The sequence below is a fragment of the Crocodylus siamensis genome, chromosome 5 (genome assembly GCF_052110815.1).
Source record: "Crocodylus siamensis isolate JL-2025a chromosome 5, ASM5211081v1, whole genome shotgun sequence".
NCBI classification, from domain to species: domain Eukaryota; kingdom Metazoa; phylum Chordata; order Crocodylia; family Crocodylidae; genus Crocodylus; species Crocodylus siamensis.
The window spans coordinates 29,748,648-29,775,140 of NC_143399.1; the positions used below are offsets into that span (position 1 = coordinate 29,748,648).

Sequence of the window (26,493 nt, forward strand, 5' to 3'; positions counted from 1 at the left end):
ATGTAATCCTGCAAGGTCTCCAATACCTACTTTGGGTACTTTGTTGAGTTAGTGCTGGCCATGCAAATTATGGCTGCCTGGGGATATACAGTACTTTTCATTTGCACTTAGAATCTTCCAAGTTCTCACAAACCTTAGAGCTGTGGGTTTTACATGCTCACTGGAGCTACTTTTTCCCTGTTTTCTATGTTTTCTGCCACCTTTTGGAAATACATTTCTCTCTGACCTTCCTGAATATCTTTGACACTTACATAGATATCTAGGAAGGCAAACACTATCTGTGTAATTATTGCTGTGTAATCTATCTGCATGTAATTTGAACCTGAGTAGGGATAGGAAAATCACTTTAGGGAAAAAAATTAGAATTGCCCAAGGCTTGGCCTCAGATTCAGCGTAAGTAAAAGGGAGTAAAATTCTAGTGATTTCTAGTCTCTTCTAATTGGCTGGCTCCAACTTTAGGGAAGTCTGGAGGGAGTCAATGCTAATGTAATTTACACCCTCAATGTGCATTATACTCAAACTTAGACACCTTCTAGACTCCCTTAGACTCATTCTCATTTATCAACATATTCATACATTCCCTTAACTTGGATTTCACCCATTAAGTCTAAATGAGTACAAGGAAATCCAAATTACACATCACCTCTGAATTTGGCACCAAGTACCCAATCAAAACTTTACTAGTTAGGTGAAGATTAGGGTATGAAATGCAAGGACTAAAAAAAAAAAATACACAAGAATTAGGAAATAGCTCTGCGGGTTAGTTAGCAAACAGCGTATCCTGTGTTGAATGCAGATGCACACAAGGGCAGGCAATCACCAAATTTTATAATTTTATTATAATTATACAGATTTCAACCTATATGGAAATTGCTCTATAAAGCAAGTCTCTGTCTAACCATTATTCCCTTAAGATTAAACTGTGTTTTTTGCTATCTCTATTTTTAGCCATAGCACCAGTAATTAAATGTAGTCTGGTCAGAGGCCCCAAAGCAAACATCATGCAGGGTTCTGGATGTGTTCTGCATTTTCTTTAAAGATTCATACAGCCTCAGCTCAGCCCTGCCTGAATCAATAGGACCCATGTAATCAAGCAAGGGAATGGTCGGATTTGGCAAAGCAAAACAATTTAGCTTTATTCATTTGAACTGAGCCCCAGTAGGACCTGAAGCTTCTGCAGGTCTCCCTGGTTGTTCCTATGGTAGGTGTGCACCCCATTCTTGGCACTCAAGAGGCAGAGTGCTCTCAGGCAAACCCTACGTATCTGCTCCCAGTGGAAGATCAAAGCAAATCATATCAGGGACACTGCCAATAGCCAGTCTCAAGTATACAGATGACACTGGTCTTGAGAGAGTCTATGAGGGTTTCCCCCAGACTGGCTTTGACACTACTATTATAAGTTTTGGGGTGGGGTGTAGTGGTGGAAGGACAGAAAGCAGTTTGAGTTGGAGAGTGAAGGTCCCACCTCTCCCAGAGCACCAAATATGCCATGTCCATGTACCTCTAGACACTCATCCAAGCCAATCTTTGTTTAGATTTGTTTCAAGGCAGAGATTTGAACCAAGATCTCACCTCTCTTTGGAGGAGTGTAAGCCCACCTGGCTGTGGGGTTTTATGGGGCTAGCTTTTAGAGCTATTCCACTATGCATACTGCATAATATAATAAACTATTCAATGGTCGCATGTACACGAGACACTGACTACGCACTTGTTACTGCACAGTCATTTAGTACTTGCATACATAAGTACTAAAGGACTGTGCAGTAACCAGAGTTACTGTGCAGTAGCATCCTCAAACATCTTTGTGGTGATGCTGACTGCATAGTGGCTCATTACTACTGCGCAATAGTGTTGCATCACACTTTGTTGCATCTGCGCAGTTGTAACAAGCTACTGCACAGTCAGCATCTTGTGTAGATGAGGCCACTGCAATAGAGAGAAAAAGCTTGGGAGCTCATGGACGAAATGCTTACCTAGGTTCCAGGTCTTGCTCCAATTAATGTTTAATTATTTATGCAAAGTGCAACGGCTTCAAAAGCAGGGGCTCTGTGCACCCCTCGTCTATGAATCAGACTATCCTGGTGATCAGGGCACCCTCCCGAGAGGTAAGAGAGAAATCTGAATGTGAATCCTCTGGCTGAGTGCTCTAATCACTGAGAGTAGTGCATAAAAAGCTGTCATCACCACCTCCTCCTCCGTGAATCTAGTCTTTTCTTTGTTTGAAGGTACCTGAAATGACATGGTTCATTTTGTGTGAAACACCATAATTTTTTTCAGGTTTTTTTTGTTGTTGCAAAAAAAAACAGTAAAAGAAAGTTAAATTTGTTTCAATCTGAACTGCTCATTTATATTTACTTGTTTAATTTTTTTTTTTTAGTTCAGTCACCAAACGGAAAAATCCATTATTCACACTGCCCTAGCCTGCATTACAGAGTTAATGTGGTGACAAGTATAGTTAATGTTGCTACAAACTCTATGATAACAAGAATTGCTTTTATCTTTTCCTCATGTCCCACACCTTTGCCCTCACCCCCACTACAAACCAGTTTGAAAATTTGGCACTTAGCGGAGAAAACTGCACATTACATACCCATTAGTTGCATATGGCAGGTAAACAAATGTATGTAGGTTGATCAGGTCCTTGTTTCAAAACACATAATGGCATTTTGGACACCAGTAGAGCCATATACAGAATTAGTCGCACACAGTCTCACCTCCCCAGGCATCAATGCATTTTTGTGAATTTTCCTATATCCTCCTGGTGTATACCAGTGTATAATAATGGAACAGCACATGGAATTTCTGCACCTCACATAGAATGTTTTTCTTCCCCCAGAGAAACAAATCTACTTATAAAGGTAATTGTTTTCAAAACATCAATGACTGCCTGTCAGAAAAAACACTTCAACTGCTTATGCTAAATGATTGGCACAGTTGATGAGTGCAATGTTGTTCAATCTATACCAGGGATGTCCAACATTTTTGAATGTGGGACTGGATCATGAACTTTTTATCACCCAGTAGGCCAGCAAGCCATATTCAAAGACCTCACAGGAAGTGGTGTCACATCAGGAAGTGATGTCACATGACCTTTGACACCAATGAAGTTGCAGGAAGTGACCATGAAATGGGTCTGGAAATGTGCCTAGGGAAGTTGTGGTTTTCAGAATGTATGTATGTTTGGTATGGCTTAGGAATAGGACATCATTTTTCTGTGCAGGGGGTTGGAGTAGATTAGGGCTGCCCAGCTGACTACCTGCAGGCCACATGTGGCCCACAAAGGCCCAGGATGCCACCCACAGTCTACATGGGGTCTGCAAGCAGTTAATATATAGGGGCATGGACCTGGGCAGAGGTGGCTGCCCAGGTCCATGCCCCTATATATTAACTGTTTGCAGACCCCATGTAGACTGTGGGGTCTACTAACTTTACTAACTTGATCATGGTCACTGTAGTTAATTAAATAGAAATTGTAGGCATTTGTCTCTTCCAGAGACATGGAAGAGATCTCAAGGATAAGCTAGTTCAGGGAGGCTAGCTCCGTGGAGGCTCTGAGCTCTGCAGGCTGGATAAAATGGCTTGGCAGGCCACATGGTGGACAAGCCTGGTCTAGACACTGGAGCTGTTGATGCTATGGGACTGACAATACTTTCTTCCCAGAGTGTAACTTCATAAGTTACCAAATAAAAAAGGAATGAGGGTTTTTAAAAATACTTAGTATATTAAAAAATATTATCCATGTGTGTATACTGCATTATTGAAGCTTTTGATTGTTGTTGTTGCATAACATAACACAAGGCCCCCATTGTCATGCATATGCTATTTAAGATGCACAGAGGAAGACAAACATTTATTATTTGTGAAACACTACTGCACTGCACAAGATAAAGACTTTCCCTACTAATGTTATTTTCTATGTCTGTGTATAAAAAAAACACACAACACAAAGGCAGCTGTTAGCTATAAACTAGAAAACGGGTAAAAGTCAGATGAACATGGAAGTCAGCAATAACTTAAACTTTAGTTAATATTAGTATTAATAGTTATTGTATAGGGATAGTATAAAGATGACTGGTTAGTTAGTGTTTTAAGCCGCAGAGAAGTGGGTTCCCTATTAATACCATAAAAACTACATTGTAGCAGCATTTAAAAGGTACTACTTTTAGAGTGCTGTGCAAGGTTTTACAACACCATCATACCTAAGGGATTAAATCCTCAGCTAGGGAAAATCAGCATTGTTCTATTTATTTCAACAACACTCCACCAATTTACATCAGCTGTGGATATGTCCCAGTGACTAATGGGTCTCATACAGCTTTCATAGAACTGATTGATAATATATAACCTAACATGACAAAACCAAGAGTTTCAGAGTTAGCACTGTTCCTCTTGTTCATATTTCACCCAGTTGTGCCCAAGTGCTGTAAAGGCCTTGCTATCTCATGATCTGCACACTGAAATAGAGCCACAAGAGTTCACTCCTTCCTCAGGGAAAGCTACAGTTGGCTCCAGCGGGCCCTCCTACTGACTTCAGTGAAAGTTTGGCTGACCAAGGAACATAAGATTGCACTGAGCATCAAGGCTGACACTACAGTTATTTTTTTTTAACTCTTGCCAATTTAAAGCTGAACTTGGATTATAGTTCTCAACCTGCTAGTTCCAAGCTGGGCTTTGTTTAAAGTTAGCTGCAAAGTTATGATCTGGATCCAAATTTCCCTGAAGAGGATAGTGAATTCAAGAACCTACAATGTAATGCAGATTCAGTGTTCTAATCTGGGCCTCTGTACAATAAAAACAAATATGGGATGCACTCTAAGTAGGAGAATAAGGGCAAATGTTGATGCAATGTGGATTCCCTTTTGTTTTCCAACCATACAAGTCCAGGTGCTCTGCTGGCACTAACTGGTGAAGCTGCATTGATATCAGTGGAATTATGCAGATGTACACCCCTTGAGGAGCTGGCCCATGATGTCTACAATCCCAGGTGAACAATTTAATAAATTCTGATACCAATCATGCAAGGTACTGCTGAAATATCATTAAAGCCAAAATAGACTCCCCTTGGACTAAGTACAAAAAGTGAGTAGTATAAGGAGAGGAAAATCTGGGTCTCAAATGAATATTATCTATCCTACATAATTAAAAATATCCTTTAATATTATTTTTGTTCCACTCTGTGCTTCAATTCCTTTATTTTTGGTGAAATTCTAACACAGGTGAGTACTGCATTTTCATATTTTCTAACCTGCATCTTTAATTCAATATTCCAAACCCAGCCACCATATATCCCAGCAGTCCCCTACTGTGTATCTGTCCCTCAGCCCTTAAGTATCTGTCCCCCCAAGCTGCTCTGAAGCTGAGCCCAAAATGGGTTTTGTGTATGTAAATTCTATTATCCGACATGCATAAATGACAATCTACTGCCTGTGCCTGTAGTTGACAGAGATCAAAAACACTATGTGTATTAAGGGACAATACTGTTCATGTACAAAAAGAAGCTCAGTAGAGGGTCCTTTGAAGCCATGACCCGATACATCATGTGCACCAGGGTATCCCTCTGCCTGCAGAAGGGGCAGGAGACGGGGGTGGCCGTGAAGCTCGCTACATACATGCCCATGGCAATGGATCCATAGAGGAGCCGCCAGCTAAGGTCCCCAGCAGCTTATGGGATGAGGGTGGAGTACAGACTCAGCCACTGAGGTGCCCCAGCCACGCCCTCGCCAAGCAGGTCCCGCCACTCAATGTCTGGGCGAGACGCGAGGGCGACATGATGAACAGTGTGGCACACGAGCGTGTAGAGGTGATGGCGATGGACAGTGGAAAAGCAGACCGGTCTGGTATCCTCCAGCCAGCTTCTCCCACACCTGATGGAAGTCTAATGAATAGGGAGGCTGCCCATGGGTCTTTGCAGGGCCCCAGTCTGGCTGAACCCCTGCTAGGGCTCCCTGATGTCCTATTGGTCCTCAAGCCCTTTGCTGGGCTGCTCAGGCAAACCTTGCCCTGCTGGGCACCTAAAGCCTTAAGGGCTAATTACATGGCTCCAAATCCTTCCCTACGCCATGCCCCATGCCTCACAGGTGTTACTATAACATTGTTTCTTCTGTTGGGGCTCAACCCCCTCAGCCTCTGCTCCTTTAATCTAGCTAGGTCTTCATGCCTGGGCCCACTATATTGGACCTGGTTCTGAAGCCCTAGGTCTTAGGTGTCCTTTCCAATCACCAGGCCCCTAGCCCTTGTCTGCCAGACCCCAGGCCCTTGTGTGGCTGCTCGCCTCTCTGGCACCAGGCCCCTGGCCCCATCTGGCTGTGCTCCTCAAGCACTGGGCCCCTGCCCCACATCTGCCGAGCCACAGCAGTGCTCCCTAGCTGAGCTGCTTTTATCTTAAAGTAACAGGGAGACCCAGACCCTCTGTTACAGGGGGGATGTGGGGGAAGGGAACCAAGGTCTCTCTCCCCCACCTCAGCTTCTGCTGCCAATTGCCAGCTGGCAGGGGCAAATTGGGGTTGGGGTGGGAAGAGGGGCCACTCGGGCAACCTCCTCAGAGTGCAAGAGTGCCCCCCAGTAGCCAGTGCAGGCAGCTTCTGAGCCCTCCAAACACCTGTTTGGTTTGAGCACACTCTAATATATACTTTTAGTGCTTTAAGTAATGTGCAATAGTTAGAGCATTTATGCTAGGGGCTTTTTGAATGCTTGTACATAGCCTGAAAATCTACATAATATCCAGGAAATTGACCACTTACCAACCACACCAGACCTTCCAAGATGCATTATGTAGGTCAGAAGACCAGCATACTTTAAATACCTTTTCTTGCATTTTTTTGGCTGGGGGAAAGGGGGTGGGGATTGAATATCTATATCTTTATATTCAGCCCAAAAAAGGGTAAAATTGGATAACATTATTTTTTCTTTTTCAAAGAATAAATCCATTGCTGAGCACTACTTTTGCTCTACATTTCAGGCTGAGGTCAACTTGACAATCATTAAAACCCTCTCATAAACAGTGCTTTAAAATGGATGCACTTGTGTTTATTTCACTAGAGTAGGTGAGAGTATAACTTCTATATACTTTATTATATATCATGCATTACTTGGGGGTGGTGGACTTGAGATCTCTATTACACAGGTGAACTAGGAACTGCATTTAGTTTGATGTGTGTATGTGTTGTCCATGCATTTTTTATATGCACCCTATATAAACTCCTGTATCACATAGTATATGAATCAATCCCTAACAGTTTATGATTTATGCAGCTTGCCAGTGGAGAAGTAGGCCATGGCAGCCTTGAAAGCACTTGAGCTTGGTTGTTTTTACTCATGAAGGACATGTCGTCCTGTAATTATTCTGTCATTTCTTAAAAGGTGAAGTCCTTAACAGGTTCATGCTTTATGTGTTTCTGTGTATGTGTGAGTTTGTCTGAGCACGTCTCATGGAGCTGGAATCATCATTCCAGATTACTTTACAAGAAGTTACATGGAACTGGACAGCTTAAAATGTGTTAAATATCCTTAGAGTTTACGTGGATTGTTTCAGGGAGAGCAGGGGTGGGGCTATATAGCGGAGAGTCAAGGAAATCATTAATACATTCCAATTACTGCTCTGATTCACAAAATACACCACTGCATAAAAGTGTCGCTTTCTGTTTTGATCCTGTCAGTAATGTAATGTAATGTTGTGTTTTCTTGTGCCATTTAATAGGGCCAGTATCAGCAAAATGTGCAACTTTAAACAATTATGCAAATTTTAAAGTAATGCATTGAGAGAAAAACTAAAAGGAGTCTCTAGCATTAATCAGAGATTGCAGGCTAGGCTTGCAAGAGTTCTGTAAAATATGGGCTAACCTTAGTGCTAGTGGCTGAGAGGCATGGTTTTTCTTCTGCCTCAAATTAACTGGAGTTTTAGCTTATTCAAGAAAAATAGGAATACTAAGTTCCCTTTTCTATACAGAAATCTGCCATTCAGTTTAAAGGACTAGCACTGTGCAACATCACAGAACACTTCTTAGATAAGTCAAAATGAATACTTAGCAAGTTTTAACATCAACTCTGAGAATGATAGACAAATCACATGAATTATGGGAGTATTACAACAGAATCTTTTAAATGCATCCTGCTGTGCCTGAGCATTGCCATCTATCAGATAAACGTATGAAGCTAATATAGTATGCATATTGGCAATAGCAAAATGTTTTGGATAAAAAAAAAAAAAAGAAGAGTCAGCAGAGCTTGGAACCCAAATGAAAACAGAACAGAACCTGGACCTTCCTCACTTTTTTGTTAAATAAAAAAAGTTTACTTGATTTTTTTAAATAAATAAAGACAGGTCAGAAGCCAGATATGAGATCAGAAACCCTCTAACTTCAGGAAAATCCAGGCATGGCACCAAACTCAGAGCTCCAGTCACCGATAGAGCTCCCATTTGTGGGAGTGCATGGTGTATCCCCATGGCAGAGAGGTCTGATCAGCCGACGGGGCTCGCTGCCATGGGACAAAAGATGGCTGGTGCAGGGGGAGCCTGGGATCATAATCCTGGGCTCCCTTTGCACTGGCAATATGGTGGGATGGGATCTCTGGCACATGTGGCATAGCAGGAATTGTAATTGTTGGGATCATGCACCAGCTCCCACTGCACCTTCTTTTTAAGACTGTCAGTGGCCTATTATTTCACAACTCCTCACTTCATAGTGGCAACTAGGGAAGATGACACAAACAACAAGCAATGTAAGAAGCTTCATGCCCATCATGAATTGACCAAAATAAGGAAATGCTGCAATTCTCACAAGAAAGTTGGCTTCTGAAAGAACTCTTATCACATACTGAAGAGGGTCAGATAAGTATCCAGGGCTAAGTACAGACATTCAAAAAGCCCAAGCCTGAATCAATTCAATCTTTGCAGGTTAGTCTAAACTGCGTAGATTGAACTGAGACGCAAGTGAATAGACATTCACTTTTGATTCTGGAAATGCAGCCACAGGTCTGCCATGGCTCAGGCCAGAAGCTGGAGAGTGCTAGAGTAAGCCCTTCCTTCTCTTCAGCAGTGGCAGGAAAGCCAGAGAGAAGCTAAAAGAAAAGTCCTGCAGAAGCTAAGAGAGAAGTCCTCCAGGCTTTTCCCCACTCCCTGCTTAAGTTGGGTGGGGAGTGGCTAGGCCCTGGCAGGCTGCTGAGTATGATTGGAGAGGGGTTTAAACCCCCACCCTGGCCTGCACAGTCCCCAGGTGGGGTATGTGTGGAGGGGGAGGGGGGAAGCAGCCCCTGCCAAGCTTTTCCCTGATCACCCCTTGACCGGCAGGGGCGGGGCTATGGCCATGGCCCTACACCATCCCCGGACCAGCCCCCTGAGGGAAACGTGATGAATGGGGAAATCTCACAAGGGCTACAGTCCTGAGCAGGGCTTCCCACCCACACCTCAACCCCTTCCAGCCAGCCGGAGCATAATTCTCTGGCTGGGGAGTAGAGGAGCAGGCCCAACCCTGCTCCACTGGAACAGACAGCACAGCACAGCCCAGGGCTGCAAAGCATCCTGGGATGCTGAATTAACTTAAACCAGAAGGGGGCCTGGGAGAGAAGTTTCTCAAACTAGTTTGACCTAAATCAGTTAAGTCTGATAGTACATTCAACCAGGTCTATTTTATATCAGTTTCAAGCCATTTTGGAAGCATTTTATGTGCACTAAACTTCTGTTCTGTTACAAGTCTACACCAGTTTCTGATGACTTAAACCAGTCTGTGTGTAAGTTCTGTCCCTAGTCCAGAAGTCTGGATATTATCTGAGCTGCCCTGTGAATTTTTTGAGGTTTCCTCTTCCCTAGCTACAACATATGCACGCAATGAGTGCAGTTTACAATAAAGTGTCTGCTATTCACTTTCAATTTCCCAGGTTTAGTTGGTTTAAGTAAGACCCTTAATGTCACTTAAACATAATGTTTTTGTGTTATATTTTAATTTTAAAAGGATTATCAGCAAAATCTACTCTTTCCGTTACCTCTCTTTGATAATCAGTTATGAGGTTTAGTAAGGATATCCTAATATTCTCACCCAGCCTGATAAATTATTAAGAAGAAAATGTATAATACAGATGAAAAAAATACATATATTTGGTGGAAGCAAGAAAAATACAAAGATTTTCAATCTAAAACTACAACTGCCATGGTAAATTACTTGGGAATGCAGTGCAACATGATGAAACACCATAAATTATACTGAGATTTTCTTTGTGTCAGTATTCAGCTCTGTATAGTTTTATTGATAAAACAGCAATTTATTTTTCTTTTTATGGGGCTAACAATTACATACCATTGAAAAAAATTTGACTGCTATTAGCTGACTACAGCACCTGCACTAGAAAAAAACCCCTGCAATTGTCTTATACAAACTTTACCAGTAAATAATATTCCACCCAAGAAAGGCTGCCTAGAACTATCAATAAAATGACACTTAGTTGCTAAAATATTGCTTTAGTAATCTAGGGCAGCAAGTCGTTTTGCTAATAGTACACGTGGACGTCACTATGGAAGCTAAACTGAGATGGGATGTAACAAATGCATCCCTCCATGTATATGGTTCCTCAAACAAAAATCTGGCAAAACTCAAGAAGCAAAACAGAAGGTAAGACAGCTCTCATATAATGCTGCCCTTAATACTCTTAAGGTATGCTGGATAATTATATACCTCATTGCTTCCAAACTGGGTAAGATGTTTTGTTTTAAAACTATCTCAGGATTGTCCTGTTATATGTCTTCTTAATTTACTATACTAGTCTGAGGCCTAAACCAAGGTGGTTTTAAGCTAAATAATCTAACATACCTACTGCACAAAGTGACCAGCTACATTCCAGTGAAACGCCTGTGGAAGCTATGTCAAAATCCCTTCTGTCTCAGGGAGGAAAGTACCTCATTCCCTTTGCATTAGTCATCTAGCAGGAGATTAATTCTAATGAGCTTTTTTTCTATGGGTTTGGCTGGCACACCCAGGATTTGCATTACATACCTGTGCTTTCTCAATATTTAGGCCAAAGTGTGTATATTCAGATGCAGAGAGATATCATCTTTCCAGAAACCATTAACTACAGCATTACAGTAATAACTTCTGAGTTTAAAGAATGGGGCCATCCAGGGGTTACGTAGCAAGCCTTAGTAAGAATTTATCATATAACTGAGTAGCATAAGAACGCAAACACACGTTCATACAACACTGGTCTAAATGACTCATGTCAAAGAAAGGCTGCCTTATTAAAACAAGGGAAGGTGTTCTTGCTTTTATTCTTCCAGCATTATTTTCCATATTACAGTGATTTTAAGCAAACAGTGGCATCCATTTCATGGCACTAGACTGTATGCAGACTCTATGACAGTGTTCCAAGCTTCCTTCCAGCTCCATCTTACTCTGTCATTACACTAACAGCCATCTCCATCCTCCAACATGAGCGAGGACTAAGTCCAGTCTCACAGCAGCCCAGAGCCCCAGAATGTTAATTACTGTTTAGTTATTTTTGCTTTACTAATCCCAAACCCGATATGTCTGTGCTTTGAATATTAAAAATATCTCCACTAAATGTTAATAGATAACTGTATGCCACCATAACTGCAATGTCCCATGACAAAACCCTCCTACTCCAGTTTATTCTCCCCCTGCAAAAACACAATAGGACATGCACTGAAGCGTGCAGGTAAACAAGCCTTGGGACTCTTCTGTCCCAAAGGAGTAATTTCTAGATCTGAGGATTTTTTAAATTAAATATCAAAGTGAAAATGTAACTACAAGAAAGCCTGAGTGGAAAGATGGGTTTCACACATATTTTCAGAGCAGACTTTTTGCTGTGGCTCCCTGTCTGATAATGCGCCGCCAGCTTGAGCACCTCAGCTGATTCCAGTTGCTGGGGCACTATGCGTAGAGAGGCAGGCTTTAAGACTGTCAAGTCCCACACTGCTTACAAGTTAGAGGCTAACAACTGCCACCTTAAAGTCCCCCAGTATGCAAAATAGAAGCCAGCACAGATCACAGTATAATGTGCAACATGAAAGCATGCAGCCCAACCGAGCACTACCTGAAATTTCAACATAGTCTTAAGGCAAAAACCCACTAATGACAGAAAAAATGGCACATCAGGATGCAACATACAGCACAGCCCCTATTAACAATAAGTAGCAGACTTATGCTTTCGTTGTGACAGATCACTGTTGTCACTCCCTAAAGGATTAGTCTTGCAGTATATACTCAAATTTCTCTCTGTCTCCTATTCTTTTGGTATCTAAGGGCTAGGGATGGTAAAGGCACTGCAGTGCCTATTTTACAGGCAACTGGTCCTTAGGAATGAAGAACCTAGGATTAGGCATCTAGGCTTCCTGTAATACCAGGCATGGGGAGTGTAAGTCACCTCTGAGAGGACTCAAACAAGAGAGCGTGTGTAGCAGAGAGCTACCTAGAGCTAGCCAATAGGCAACCCAAGTCAGGAGTGGGATGGAAATCCTGTTCCTCTGTGTAGTTTACATAACTGATGCCAGGCTCTGGGAAGGTACCTCCATCCACTTGGGAACTATAGCCCCAAATTTCCCTGCGGATAGACCACTACAGCTGAGTAGAGGCCATCCTTTTCTTTTTAGAGGACAAGAAGCATGGCAATGCCCACATTTAATAGCAAAGTCTAGTGGTTAGGGCTTTGCCTCTCAGCCTGTTGGGATTCAGACCGACATCTCCCACTTCCCAGCAGTGCTGTAGTCACTACAGACTAGGCCAGCAGTGCCCAAACTTCCTCCGTGTGGGTGGAAGGTCAGTCTGTGGGTCAGATGCGGTGAACGGTCTGCCCACGGTGTTGTTCCACAGGCATGATTCCACACACCGGCTGCAGCCACGTGCCAGCTTGACTTTGCATGCCATTTGACCCTGCTGCATGCCAATCCAACCCTGTGCAGGGCCCAATCCCATTTGCCAAATCCAGCTATGTATCAGCCTGACTCCATGCACTCAAATCTGGACACAGAGTGATTCACAGGCCTGCTGGATCGCATGCCAACATAATCTAGCATGCAGGGCCGCATTATCTGTCCTGCAGGGCTCCCCATGGATCCATAAATTTGGCAGTGGGGGAGCAACAATGAATACTACCACTGTTTCCCTGATGCCAAATTTATGGACCCATGGAGAGCCCCAAGGGCTAGATGTCATAGAACTATGTGCTAGATCTGGCCTGTGGGCTGGAAGGTGGGCACCACTGAACTAGGCTATAACTGCAGGCTAGACTCTCTGGGAAGGAAACTTATCTTCCTGTGGGAATGATGCCTCAGTTCAGCAAAGATGCAAGATTCATGTGACAGGCAGGAGCAAGATGAACATGACTCTGTAACCTAGGTGATTAGGGTAGAGTGACTAGGGTCTCCATCACTGTCCTGAGGACTGTTTTTGCATTTTATTCAATGACATTTTAATATAATTGGAGAAAATTCTGGGAGCAGGGAGAAGAGCCTAGGACTTCTTGTTCCCAGGTGAGTGTCCTAACCATAATCCTATGGTCATTTGCCACCTTACTCCTTCTTATTGCAGCCCAGTGAATCTTAAATTCCTTGCTGCACACTGGAATAGCTTCACCAGAAAGTATGACCAGTGCTCCTCAGGCCCTACCCTAGTCTCTTTTCCAGTGTTTGAATGTAGAAGCTGTGGGCCTGAGACCCCTCAGGCTGAGAAAGGCCTAGGGCTCAAGCCTCCCATTTCCTGGATAAATGTTCTAACTACTAGGGACTTGTAAAGAAGCTGAGCAGCTTCCTCCCCTTCCAGCTGTGTTTTAACAGAGAAAACTGCCACTGCATTTTGTGTGCAGCTCAATCCTGAGCATGTGTTAAGGATGCTCAGAGCATGCTTACCAGATCAGGCCCTCAGAGAATTTGGGAGGAGGATTGCCTTTTTTTGTCTTTTTTTAAATCTTGCTTGGCCTTAGATGGAGCTAGGAGCTAGCTGCTCAGACTGGGGGATTTTGGCCTTCCAGAGGCAAACCTCTGGGCATGTACACAACTTTATGGTTAAACAGGGATGCACCCATAATTATAGGTGTCTCCATGGGGAGGTGCAGCTGAGTAGAAGGTTTTGGACTGCAATTTTGGACTTAAGCCTCTCCATTCTACCTTAGCCCTGTCTTATCGGGTCTAGCCCTAAGCTGCAAGGTAAGTTTTCTCTAGCTATGGGCTGAAGATTGGGCCATGAGTTAGTTACAAAGTAGAGGATACATATAGAGAGAGCAACAGGAACTACTGCTGTGTAAGGCCAGCAACACAGAGCACAACTGTTGCACCATTTAGCTGGGGAGAGAATAGAAACCTGGACACCAGCTGGAGAAAGCAGGACCCCGTTGGGGGCACAAAGCCATGACAATAACCCGTTTCTCTCAGCCACACAAGTAGAGGGAAAAACAGCTTATTCCTCTGAGAACCGAAGTGCATCAACAGCAGTATCAACAATCATCACTGGAACAATGGGCAACTAACTTGTCAGCCCTACAAAATAAATTCTCTGTGCTCTGCAGAGCATGTATACACACTACTTGCAGCATCAGGACAAGTTTCCTCAGTGTCCCACAAGCATGCCTGAACACCAAGTGAGACATATGCTCTTGTGGCAAAAGACAGCTGACAGTGCAAAATACAACTAACTCATTTCAAACAGAGCACCTATTCATAGAGACCAGCAGAGAGAACCCTCAGTCTCTGAATGCAAAGCAGCAACTGTTGTTAAGAACTAGCCCCTGAATTGCCTACTCCCCTCCATCTCTTAACCAAAAAAGAAAGTTCTAATTGGACCAGTTGGCAGAGAAGCTGTAATGGGAGAAACAGCCACTGGCTCACAGCATGCAAGAGAGAAGAAATAGACTTCAAAACACCACCAGTTCCAAGAGTTGAAAACACCACCTTTGTGGCTTCTGTGGTCAACAGTCGATGGCATCTGAAACACTAATAACCTTCACTATAACAGAATACAGGTCTGATCTCCCATTTCCCTTATCCTGCTCGCTCCTTACAGCAGGAGCAGTTTGATAATGTAAAGAACAAACTTTGTTGTTTAGATTTCATTTATTTAAAACCCATTAAAAAAGTTTAAAATGTTCATTTAATAGTGGCAGTAAAACACTGCTGAGTATATATGATTGGCCTTAATTGTGCCCTGACAGTGGGTGTGTGCATGGCACTTTGTCTCCAGACTAGTGTTTAATGAACACACGGAGGCATGCTCTAATGGCCAATAATACACACCCTGTCGGGTCTTATTGCTTAAAGAGCAGGTAATGCTCCAGCATACAAAGTTGCATATATTGCCATTGTTAAGGGTCTGAATATGAGCTGGTAATAGAGATTGGTCACACAGTCATGGTAGAGTGGATAAATCACTACATAAATCATTCATTTATATGGTATAATACACCTACAGTAAAAATACTGTACATATGGTAGGAGGCCCAAGCTAGGGAAAATATTCTTCAGCACCCAACTTAGTTATTCAAGAACTCTGTTCTAAATATTTTTTTAATAAATTATTAAAATGACGTAGTACATAACAGCATCAACTTTCAACCTGCAGAAACCTACCTCTGACTCTGAATTTCTTTCTGCCCTCCCCTCACCCTCTCTTCCTGCCTGGAATACACTGCTTTCAACATCTGTTAACAGGGTATAGCAGGTGTTTTTGGAAATCTGCTTTTAAAGGGGATCAGGAAATCAATATGGAGATTCAGCTCCTTGATGGCTGGAGGTTGGAAAAGCAGCCTGAGTACAGGGACAACATTCATTACATGCACTGGCAAAGCAAGCTCTTGTATGTGAATTTGAGTATCTTTAATAGTTATTCACACTATGAGCATAGAGCACATGAACCTAGCATGTAATCCACTAATACTGGGAATTATATAGAAAAGGAGAATCAAAATTGAGGAGAAATTCAAGGATAATGAATAAAGGATAAAGAGGTAAATAAAAATTACTGTTTATGGAAAATCCCTTTCCCCTTCCAATAACTCACAAGTGCAGAAGACAATACACATGCATCATTCATTACACTGAAAGGTTTTTTTAAAAAAAAGAGAGTATGCAATTAAGAGGTGAGACCCTCACTTCTCTCAAGCCTCTTTATGATGAGTAAAAGTGTTGGAATGACATAATAGGAATTTAAAGACAAATTTGGGTACTGGAGAATTTTCTCTGGCCCAGGCCCTGTGGAAGGCTGCCTTCCAAGGATTCACTTGCAAGACCTGACTCAGTAAGCACAGAGGCAAGCAAGAGGGATTTCTCAGGGACACAGAGCTCCAGAGAGATCTGTACTCATTGCGGGATAGGTTGCTCTAACTTAAACAAGGCTGCAGGACTACATTCATTATGTTGGAGGCTCTGAACCAGACCAGAATAGGAAGGACATAAAAGGTGGCTTATAATTACCATAGCCCTTCCTGCCTCAGTTTTATGTTGCATCCTTCAGACACAGAACAGATTCTCAGCCAGGATTCTGAAATCCAGACCTAAACTATGAAACAAGAGGACAACAAGGAACAGCTCTGCCCCATGAATTCACCATTTGCAAACAGAGCTGGTTGAAATTAAGAACAACAAACTGCATTTCATGGAAACTTAAATTTCTCATGAAACATTGTCAATACTTGTCTAAATGTTTCACAAAACATGTTCTGCTAGATAGGCCAAGGGTGAGACTCTGAGGAAAGGGAGCACATTACTTTGCAGTTTTGATTGTGGACAAAACAGGCAACGCATTGGTGTGCTACAGAGAAAGCCACAATGGCTAGGGACACAAGTTGCACATAAACCAGTATAAGTGATCAGAAACTAGTTCAAATCCATAACACAGCACAAGTTCAGTGCATGTAAACCCCTTTCAAAATAGCCAAAACTGGTTTCAGATAAACCTGGATGGATGGAGTATCAGATTTGACTGATTTAGGTTTATTTGGTTTACTGAACTTCTGTCCCATCCCAGATGCCCTCCAGGTTCAAGTTAACTCTCACAATCCCCCAGCGTCCTAGGATGCTTTGCCCCTCCCTGACCCTCAGCCCATAGGGTGAGCGGGCTAGCCTTGGCCCAAGCTGTCTGCTGCAGCCAAGCAGGGAGGTATATTCAAGCACCCCCCACCACCTGGCCTGAGACACTGCAGGCATGTGGCTACATTTCCAGAATCAAAAGTGAATGCCTGCTCACTTGTTTATCAATTCAATCTATGCAGTTTAGACTAATTTGTGAAGATTGAATCCATTCAGCCTTGGGCTTTTGACAATCTGTACTTAGCCCCTGATTTCTTTTAGTCCGGCCAAGGTTGGTGCATTATGATCTTGTCCTGGTCCCCACCTCAAGAAGGAGAGGGGAGGACTTTTGCTTAGCCAGTATTACATATGCTGCAGACTACTGATTCCATAAAGAGAGGACAGTACTACCTATACACTGTACATTTCAATGTGACTTGTGTAAATGCAAATGCTGTAAAGTCACAAGCATATGAAAAGCACACAGCTATTTGCAATTATAGGGAAGGGTAGGCATCTGTCTTAGACTGACACAAAATGGGAAGAGAACAAATCACGCTGAATAACTGGAAAGAATTATATGGTTAATATTTTTCTACGCATTTGATGCATTTATGAGAGTGTTCACTTCTTAGGGTAATGCATCTGAAAGTCAAGAAAGTCTTTCTGCCAAAAAAAGAAAAGGCTTTCTTTTGACAGAAATACTGTTCAGAGCGATTGATTTAAAAGTGCTGAACTCATATTTGGAGCCTGAAATCCAGGAACCACCAGCTGGGCTGGGATTCAAAATTACAAGGACCGAGTGAGTTTTTGAGTTGTGATGCATTAAGCAGGGGAGGCAATTGCTTTTCTCACCTATCCCACAAGGGAAGGAGGAAGGGAAACATTTAAGAATTAAGAAAAGAAATCTTAGGACTATTGAGTTACTGCATCTTGCACTGCTAGAGGCAGAATTGCGGTTTGCATTAGAAAAGAACTTCACTGAAGAATTTAAATAAATCGTTCTCTAACAGTGAATCATTTGAAAAGAGAGTTGGGGAAAGACTAAATAAATAAGATAAAGCTGTGTGTATTAATCAGTTCAAAAAGGCTTTGTGTAGGTATCAAGTTCATCCATCAAAATTGGGGCCAAAAAAGTCACCACTGCTGTCAAGTATCACCATTTCTGCCAAGTGAGGAAGGTAAGCTGTCAGGCAAGGACGCAGAGGGGCACATCTACATACTGCATGCAATAAAATGAGTAGTAGGTCAGCTGCAAGGCTTGGTCTACAGGTCTCCAACCCCTCCTGGAAAAAGATGATCGTATTCATGGGGGGCAAACGAAGCTTGCCTTACTGGCAAGCCCCCAACCTCAAACATTTTTTTTAAGCAACAGGCTACCTAACTCCCAGTCTCACCAAAGCACCAGGCCTTCCAACAAATCCAAATGCCTTCTGTTCCCCAATCTCAGTGCAGACCACTGGACCAAATAATATGGATTATAACAGCCAAGGTTCATTCACTTTCAGCTCCAGCAATGTCATATATGCTGTCACTTGCTTACAGTTCCCCTCTCCTGTCTACATTGGACAGACTGGGCAACCCCTATGTGATGGAGTGAAAGAACACTGCTCTGACATCAGCTGCAGAAAGACACACAAACCTGTGGCAAAGCACTTTAAACCTGTGGCAAAGCACCATTGCTGACCTGATGGCAACTTTTAAAAAACAATTTGAATGGGAAATTGTGCAACAAGAAATCATCTACAGGCTGGACTGTGTTAAGTATAGTTTAAACAGGGACTATGGATCCATTACCTGGGTTAGCTTTGGTGACTCCTTTGTTCTATGGGTTTGCTGTTTGGTTGCTCATCTCTCCTAGCACTGCCTCCTTTCTCTCTCTCCCCGCTAGCTCTCTTTCTCCCCCACCCTTGTCTTTTAGGGCACAGACTGAAGTGACAATTTTTGCCCAATCTGGACACAGAAGGTGGTTTATAGCCATGACCCACAAGTGCACGGCTGCAGACCACTTTCAAAATGGCCAATTGGGTCAAAATCTGAACCCTCATAGCATAATGGTTCAGAGGAGGATGTTTCAGAACACAGCATCTTCTGTAACTTGTGTCTACTTGCCTGCCAGCTGTTTGCAGCGTGGGAGGGGGAAAAGAGAGTGGAGGGAGTTCGGTCTCAGTTTTCAGCGCCTGCTGGAGGGTGGGGCAGATGTACTGGAGGAGTCCCCCAAAGTCGGGGGGCTCCAAATCACTCACCCCACCCTCCAGCATCAATTGGGGAATCCCTAGAACAAGCTCCCTCTCCTCCCTTTACCTTCTCCCATTCTGGAAGGGAGGATGGGCCATTGCAGGGGAAGCTGACTGCAGGCTCCAAGCCAGGAGTTAGATTCCCCTTCCCCCAGAACCAACAGTGAACTTCTTTTTGGTCCGGGGGATCGTTGTAATTCAAAAGGTTTTCTGCAAAGCATTCTGAATTACAGGGGACAGCGGCACTTCTGTCTGCACCTTTATTTTCTAATTTCACTCTCTTTCCTATACTCTTTCTGCATGCCTTTTCACAGCACTGATGAAGTGAACTTCAGCTCACTAAAGCTTGTATTATATCTCTTTTGGTTAATCTATAAAGTCCAAATCTACCCTGCCTTCTTAATCCGTAGGCCCACAATTAAAAGGCTCCAGTAGCCACCTGCTCCTGAGCACTAAGCAAGATGGCAGCAGTCACAGTGTTTTCCTAGCTCAGCTCATTAACATCCAAAAGGCTGCAGGGCTCTATGTCCAAATGCAAGATGATGGATTCTCCAAGTAAATGGATTTCATCCAGAAATGGACTATTTTAAGATGTGTCAAGTATCTAGAAGACACAAAAAAATACAATGCAATAGTCTCGTTTCTAAGAAAGATTTTTAGACACATGGAGCATGGAGTGAGCAGCTGTAATTCCTGTAATACAGTGACAAACGGCATAATTTATATAGGAGACATTAGTGGCTATAAGTGGCAACATCTCTTGTGCAAATTGATATTGCAATGTAGAATGAGAGGTGTAGCAAAAATAAACTAATACACGGGTGGGTACACAATAAAGCAGGCCTAGTCATCCTGCCTTTTCATTAGTACAGCGTGGCATAAATGGACTGAAGCTCTCAAGAAAACCCATGGAAGCTGTCCACTTTATACCATGGGCTGTGTTTATTCTCCCCAAAATATCAAATCAGAGTTAACTGCACTTGTTCCGGCTGTACACAAGTAAAATGAGTGAGAACAATTAGTGTACATTTTTTCCCCCAATTATCTACTCATTTGTCTTTACTTTTCAGGAATTTGCATCTTATATGCACTTACATCATCAGGTATTTGGATCTGGTCCTAGAAATTTGAGGAGAGGAAGAACTTCAAAAGTAAAGATCAAAGACCAAAAGGGCTACAGCAACCTAAAGTCTTATGTTGTAAACACACACATTTTTACCTATGTTAGGAATGTCACCTTTTAGGATTATAAGTGAACAAATGCTTTAAAGCCTATTGCCTTATCCTTAGTTATAACCTCCATTTACTCTGGGCATTTTTCTTAGCTTGAACCCAGAAAATAAACAAAACAGTTTCACTTTTGTTTGCCATTAGCTCACTTGCAGAACAGAATATTTACCTGTTGAAAAGAAACTGGTTTCATTCGAACTAAAAAGTGCAAACATTTCAACTGGCTTTTGTTTTTAAAAAAGCTTTTATAGAACACTTATAGTTTAGGTCAAATTTAAGTTGACGGTGTTTTGTTAGCATACATTTAATGGATTTACACACAGATGAATTTAGTTCATAATGTTAGTTTAGCCACTGGATTAATCTGAAAATTATAGAATTTAATAGAAAGTTATGCTCATGCTCTTCCTCTTTTTGTAATTGTGCATGCGTATATTTTCTTTGCTCAATTTCTTTTGCATTCCCATGTAAAGAGGATAATGATGCCTTGTTTGCAGATTTAAAAAAAATAAAAAGTTATAGTGTATTACTTGAATAACTGTGTTGATAAAGGCTTAGCATCATGGCTTATTTTCCAATCTCTTTCTCCAGTAAGTTGTGGAACACTGCTAGCAGAAGAAAGAAGTTGAACTACTTTCCACCAAGTCATGGTTTGTAAATTCTGAACAAAGAGTGATCAGGAAAGTACCACACTATGTAAACTGTACAATGTTCATAAAATAAATTAATGAACAAATAAATATTCCTTGATGGATGAGCCAGCCAGCAAATATCCCACAAGTTCCTCCACACCCCAATTCCCACAAGCAGTATGAACAGCAGCTGTGTGATACTACTCCCCCAAGTACAGAGGCTAGAGGAACACAGGGCTGATTCTCTACTGTTTTCCACTGTCTGTAGCCATTTACACTTACACAGTGAGTGCAGTATGCATGCAGGAATACTGATTTTCTGTTTGGAAGTGTTTTATCTCCACTGTGCATGCATGTAAATTTATACCATGAACACTGTATGCTTTTTCTCTGTTCCATTTCCACTTTGTGTCAGCTGCACCTGTTTAGCAAGCTACATAATGGCTTCCCAGTGTCCTGTTCTCCAATATTTACAGTACTCTGTTGCATGGGATAAGCTCAGCTAATTATCTCAGAACGCTGGGAAATGTTAACACCTTATAGAGCTTGTTGGCCCTTCTTTGATACCGGTGCCTAAGTCTCTGTCAGAATTCTTCAGGATTTTATCTGCAAATATCTAGGAGAACAGAAACCCAGTTTATATTCTGTTCTCACTGGCCCTCCTATGTCCTGTATAGCACTAAATATACTATCAGTGATTGGCAAAAACTAAATTGTAATAATAATATACTGGTTTCTGAAGAGGTAATTCTGGGTGTTCATTATTCATCTCATTTAGCGACTGTCTGTCTTGGATCCTTGGCTTCTAGGATCCTTGTCACCACTGCTTCAAAAAAAATCCAACCGACCCAGTTAGGTTGTTCAGAATGGCTGGAAGTTTATCTGTTGTAAAAGTCAAGTTCCCAGTGCAGCACATTAGACTCTTTGTAAGTATGCGTTGATGTTCATTTATACGCTCAATCCTGCAGTGTGAATTCAATCTTAGGCCACAACTGTACAGTAAAATGACATCCATGGCAACAGCACCATCAAGAATATTATGCTGCTCCAGGCAGGCTGTTTCCTAAACCAGAAACAGCTTAGCTGTATGCATGCAGGAGAGCTAATGGCACCATCACTCAGCAGTCCCAATTAGCCTGTCCAAACTTTAACACAAATAAGACTAAGATGTGCCTGGTTAAGAAGCCGGCCTTGTCCAGGCTGTACAGTGTCTTTGGGTGCTCTGCTGCCTGGGACAGGAAGTTCAGCCTTAAGAATCCATTTGCTTAACCACAGTTTTGTCATAATTTAGGACTATAAGATTGGGCCTGGGTGAAGAGAGCCAACCCAACTTCCTCTGGATACAAGCAATTCCAGCAAAATTTGTAGTATCATTCAACAAATAAATAGACCTCTTTTTACAAAGTGCTTTTGGGAACAGACACAGTTGGTCCCAGCACTTTCATAGTTTCATAGTAGTTAGGGGTCAGAAGGGACCTGAACAGATCATCTAGTCCAACCCCCCGCCACTGGTTGGAGCACATGCTGGGATCACATGACCCCAGACAGGTATTCATCCAACCTCTTTTTGAATTTACCCAAGGTAGGAGTGAGGACCACTTCCCTAGGAAGTTGGTTCCAGATTCTAGCCACCCTGACAGTGAAATAGTGCCTCCTAATCTCTAACTCGAACCTATTCTCCAGCAGCTTCTGGCCATTGTTCCTCATCACCCCAGGTGCTTCTGGGGGAAATAGGACCCTTCCTATTTGCTGCTGATCTCCCCTGATGAGTTTGTAAGCAGCCACCAAATCCCCCCTCAGCCTCCACTTGCTGAAGCTGAACAGGTTCAGGTCCCTCAGCCTCTCCTCATAGGGCCTGCCCTGTTGCCCTCCAACCAAGTGGGTAGCTCTCCTCTGAACCCTCTTCAGGTGGGCCACATCCTTCTTAAAGTGCGGTGCCCAGTACTGGATGCAGTACTCCAATTGAGGCCGGACCAGTGTCGCATAGAGGGTGAGGATCACCTCTCTGCACCGGCTTGAGATGCATCTTTGGATGCATGACAAGGTGCGGTTGGCCTTGCTGGCTGTGGTCTGGCATTGGCGACTCATGTTCATTTTGGAGTCAATAATGACTCCAAGGTCCCTTTCCGCCTCTGGGCTTACAAGGGGGAAGCTCCCCAGCTTGTATGTATGCTGTGGATTCCTTCTCCCCAGGTGTAGCACCCTGCATTTATCTACATTGAAGCCCATCCTATTACCATCCACCCACTTCTATAGTCTAAGTCTAATGGCAGCCTCTCTCTCCTTTCGAGCATGCCTTCCTCTCCCCACATCTTGGTCTCATCAGCAAACTTGGACAACGTGTTTTCCACCCCCTCGTCCAAGTCGCTGATGAAGATGTTGAACAGTGCAGACTCCAGGACTGAGCCCTGGGGGACCCCACTGTTCACATCCCACTAGGTCGAGTACGACCCGTCCACCACCACTCTTTGGGTGCACCCCATCAGCCAATTTTTGACCCATCCAACTGTGTAGGCATCAATGCCACAGTCACTTAGTTTATTAATGAATGGGGTGAGAGACAGTGTCAATGGCCTTCTTAAAGTCCAGAAAGACTACGTCCACGGCGACATCATCATTCAGGGATTTAGTTACTTGGTCATAAAAGGCCATCAGGTTGGTCTGGCAGGACCTGCCTTTGATGAACCCATGTTGATTTCCCCTGGGAATGATCTCCCCTGCTGGCCCCTCGTATTACTACTTAACAAAACTAGTAACATCTCTCTCCCATTTCACCTCTGTTCATAGCTTTCCACCTCTGTTCATAGCTTTCATCCATGCTGTTTAATTCAGTGACAACTGCCTACCAAATTACCTAAAAGTATGCACAGATAACTTATTGCTTAAGCAACAAACAATAATAAGCACAGTTCTTTCCTTTCCCCTCATGTCCTGTCACCTTCCTGCCAAGATCACTCTTGGATGGCAACACATCAAACTGACTTCTTTCAAGCATTTTTTAAAAATTCAGTGTGCATATCCCAGGTAATTATTTTCTATTTTGATGGCAATACTGTCCTCAGAGCTATTATTTTTAGGAACCAAGCACATGTTTTATTAACGTCTCCTGGTATCTATTACCTGTCTGACTTGTTTCTAGAGTTCTGACTCATGTTCAGTGACCTGAAACAGCTGTTGCAAATATATTAATATAATTATAGAAACATATACAATGTGGGCCAAATACCACACTGGCCAGCTGCATTAGAGTCAATGGGATTAAAGAAGGTTTAAGCTGTAAGAGCAGATGTTGCAAAAAGATGTTGGATTTCTGTCTTGCTGTATGCAACAGATTTTTTTTAAACTTAAAAAAACCCAGCCCTAATAATAAGGATGAAATAAGTGGTTGGCTTTTCAGGTGGTGTAAATCTACACACCTTAGTGATACCAATTTATCCCACCCAAGAAGATGGCATAGGATCCTAGGCTACAAGTTTCCTATCATTACATGTGTTGCAGAATTTATTAATTCCAGAAGATCAAAATACAAAATGGAGTCTTGTTTATTGTCTTCTTCCCCCTTTTTTAACTCCTTCCTTTGAACAGGGCTGTTTATAACAATCAGTCATGGCCCCATGTGTTCTCCCAGATGCTCACTTTGTATAACTGATAGAGCAGCCCAAGATCCTCTGTGAGGCCAAAACAATCATGTATTCAGTTGGTGCCGAAACTGTGCGTACTCCTTTCTATGCTTCCACTTCCAGAATGTAAGCTTGTGGCAAACCTTAGGATTTGTACCCTAAACACCACACAGCCTTGTTTCTTTTGGGGAAACAGACCCCAAACTTTGTACATTCCATGACCTACAAACAAATTTGTATCAAATACTGAACACACACATTAGGTAAAACATTTTGCATAATCATCCCTTTCACAGTGATCCCTGTTTCAGGAACAATAGTTAAAAGAAAAAGATTAAACTTGAAAAAAGGAACTGACATAGCAAAGTCAAGTTCTGTTTCCTCTTTCCCTGCCCTTCTTGCCTCCCCCGATATAAATACAGGCTTATAGACTCAGACTTTTAGCTTAATTATAAAAAAGAGATAGTTACCTGTATTGATAATAGGGGTTGATTCAGGATAGGTTTTAAAAAATTCATAGTTACTGTCCATTGTCTGGGTCTCTCACTGTTTGAAAAATGCCTTTTATGTTTAAAGCCTTTTTTTCCCCCACATATATGTTCCTGCAAATTGATCTGACGTTCTCCTTATTGTGTTTTCTTCCAGATTCTACTATAGCAGTCTGGGCACAAGTCCAACATTTATAAAAGAAAACCTCTTCATGCAGCACAGCGTCAGCACCACATACCAGCAGCTAAAATACTGTCTCTTAGTTCTGGATCCAAACTTTAGCATACGTCATGTCAACAAGCTGCTTCTTTCAACTTAGCAACACAGCAGAGGTGTTTATGTTTGTGTAGGAAGTTGAAGTGCCTCCGACCAATGAGCTTTCACTGTGGGCTTAGCCCAGGAAGGGAGCAGTCTCAATTGGAAAAGGAATTGAAAGTACATTTGGGTAAGCCTGCTTTGCCTCTGACCCATCTAGCTGTCTATATAAATGCCTGACCTTGTTGTATAAGGGTCAAATGTAGAATTATGTGGCAGTTTGATAAGCTACAGTACACTAATTTATTAGCTATTTCAAAAAATGTAGGGGAAATTTTATTACAGATTACTTTGCTTTCCTGAAAACCTTTTATAATTAAAAACATCTGGAAGACATTTCAATATATCATAAACAAGAGGAAATCCAAAGCACGTGACTTCTAAGAAAATGATGCAAACAGAATTGTGTGCCAAAATTTACAGTAATCTGTTTTTCTTTTTTTTTTCCCCTAACAGGGGAAATTAATGGAGGAAGAGGTAATAATGAGTGAACTATTAATATATAGAAAGCTGCTAAATTAGTAACTATTGCTTCATGAAAAAATTCAATTATTTTTAGCTGATTTAAAAAATAAATATGAGCAAAACCATTAGCTAGCTGAACTCCTCCTCCTTTTTTTAATTAATCAGTTTCCTGGTAAGTGTCCTTCCAAAGTGGACAAATAAGAATAATCCAAAAAGTAAAAGCAAAAACTAACAAAGCAGTAGTAGAATCAGGAGAGGGGGGTGGAATCTGCTTCAGAATGATTTTAGGTTAAAAAAATATATATTGCTTAGTGGTGTCAAGCATTCAATACTCCTGCAATACTTCTTATCACTAAAAGGATACAGGATAGTCCTTAAAATAAAAATCAATCCAGGTTGACCCAGAAGTTTATTCAAATAATACTTAAATTCACACAATTAAACACATTAACTATTCATCGTCTAAATTTGAAGGATCCATTGTCCTAAAACTACAATAAGATTTA

The 26,493-nt window shown here is 42.2% G+C and overlaps 1 protein-coding gene across 3 annotated transcripts in view; it reads right to left on the reverse strand.

Annotated features, from left to right (window-relative positions):
- Positions 1 to 25,545, reverse strand: part of LOC149863662 (uncharacterized) — a 232,499-nt gene extending 206,954 nt beyond the window's left edge. The window contains exons 1-2 of one of the 3 annotated variants that reach the window (XM_090049520.1): positions 25,189 to 25,539; positions 1,974 to 2,229 (exon numbers count right to left, since the gene is read on the reverse strand). Coding sequence is in view for 2 of the 3 variants with exons in the window: in XM_090049518.1 (XP_089905644.1) it covers positions 25,189 to 25,249 (61 nt within the window). In the remaining variant the exon portion in view is untranslated. Of the gene's footprint in view, positions 1 to 1,973; positions 2,230 to 25,188 lie in introns of all 3 variants that reach the window. The other 2 variants (XM_090049518.1, XM_090049519.1) reach the window with 2 other exon arrangements.
- Positions 25,546 to 26,493: the final 948 nt, after the last annotated feature.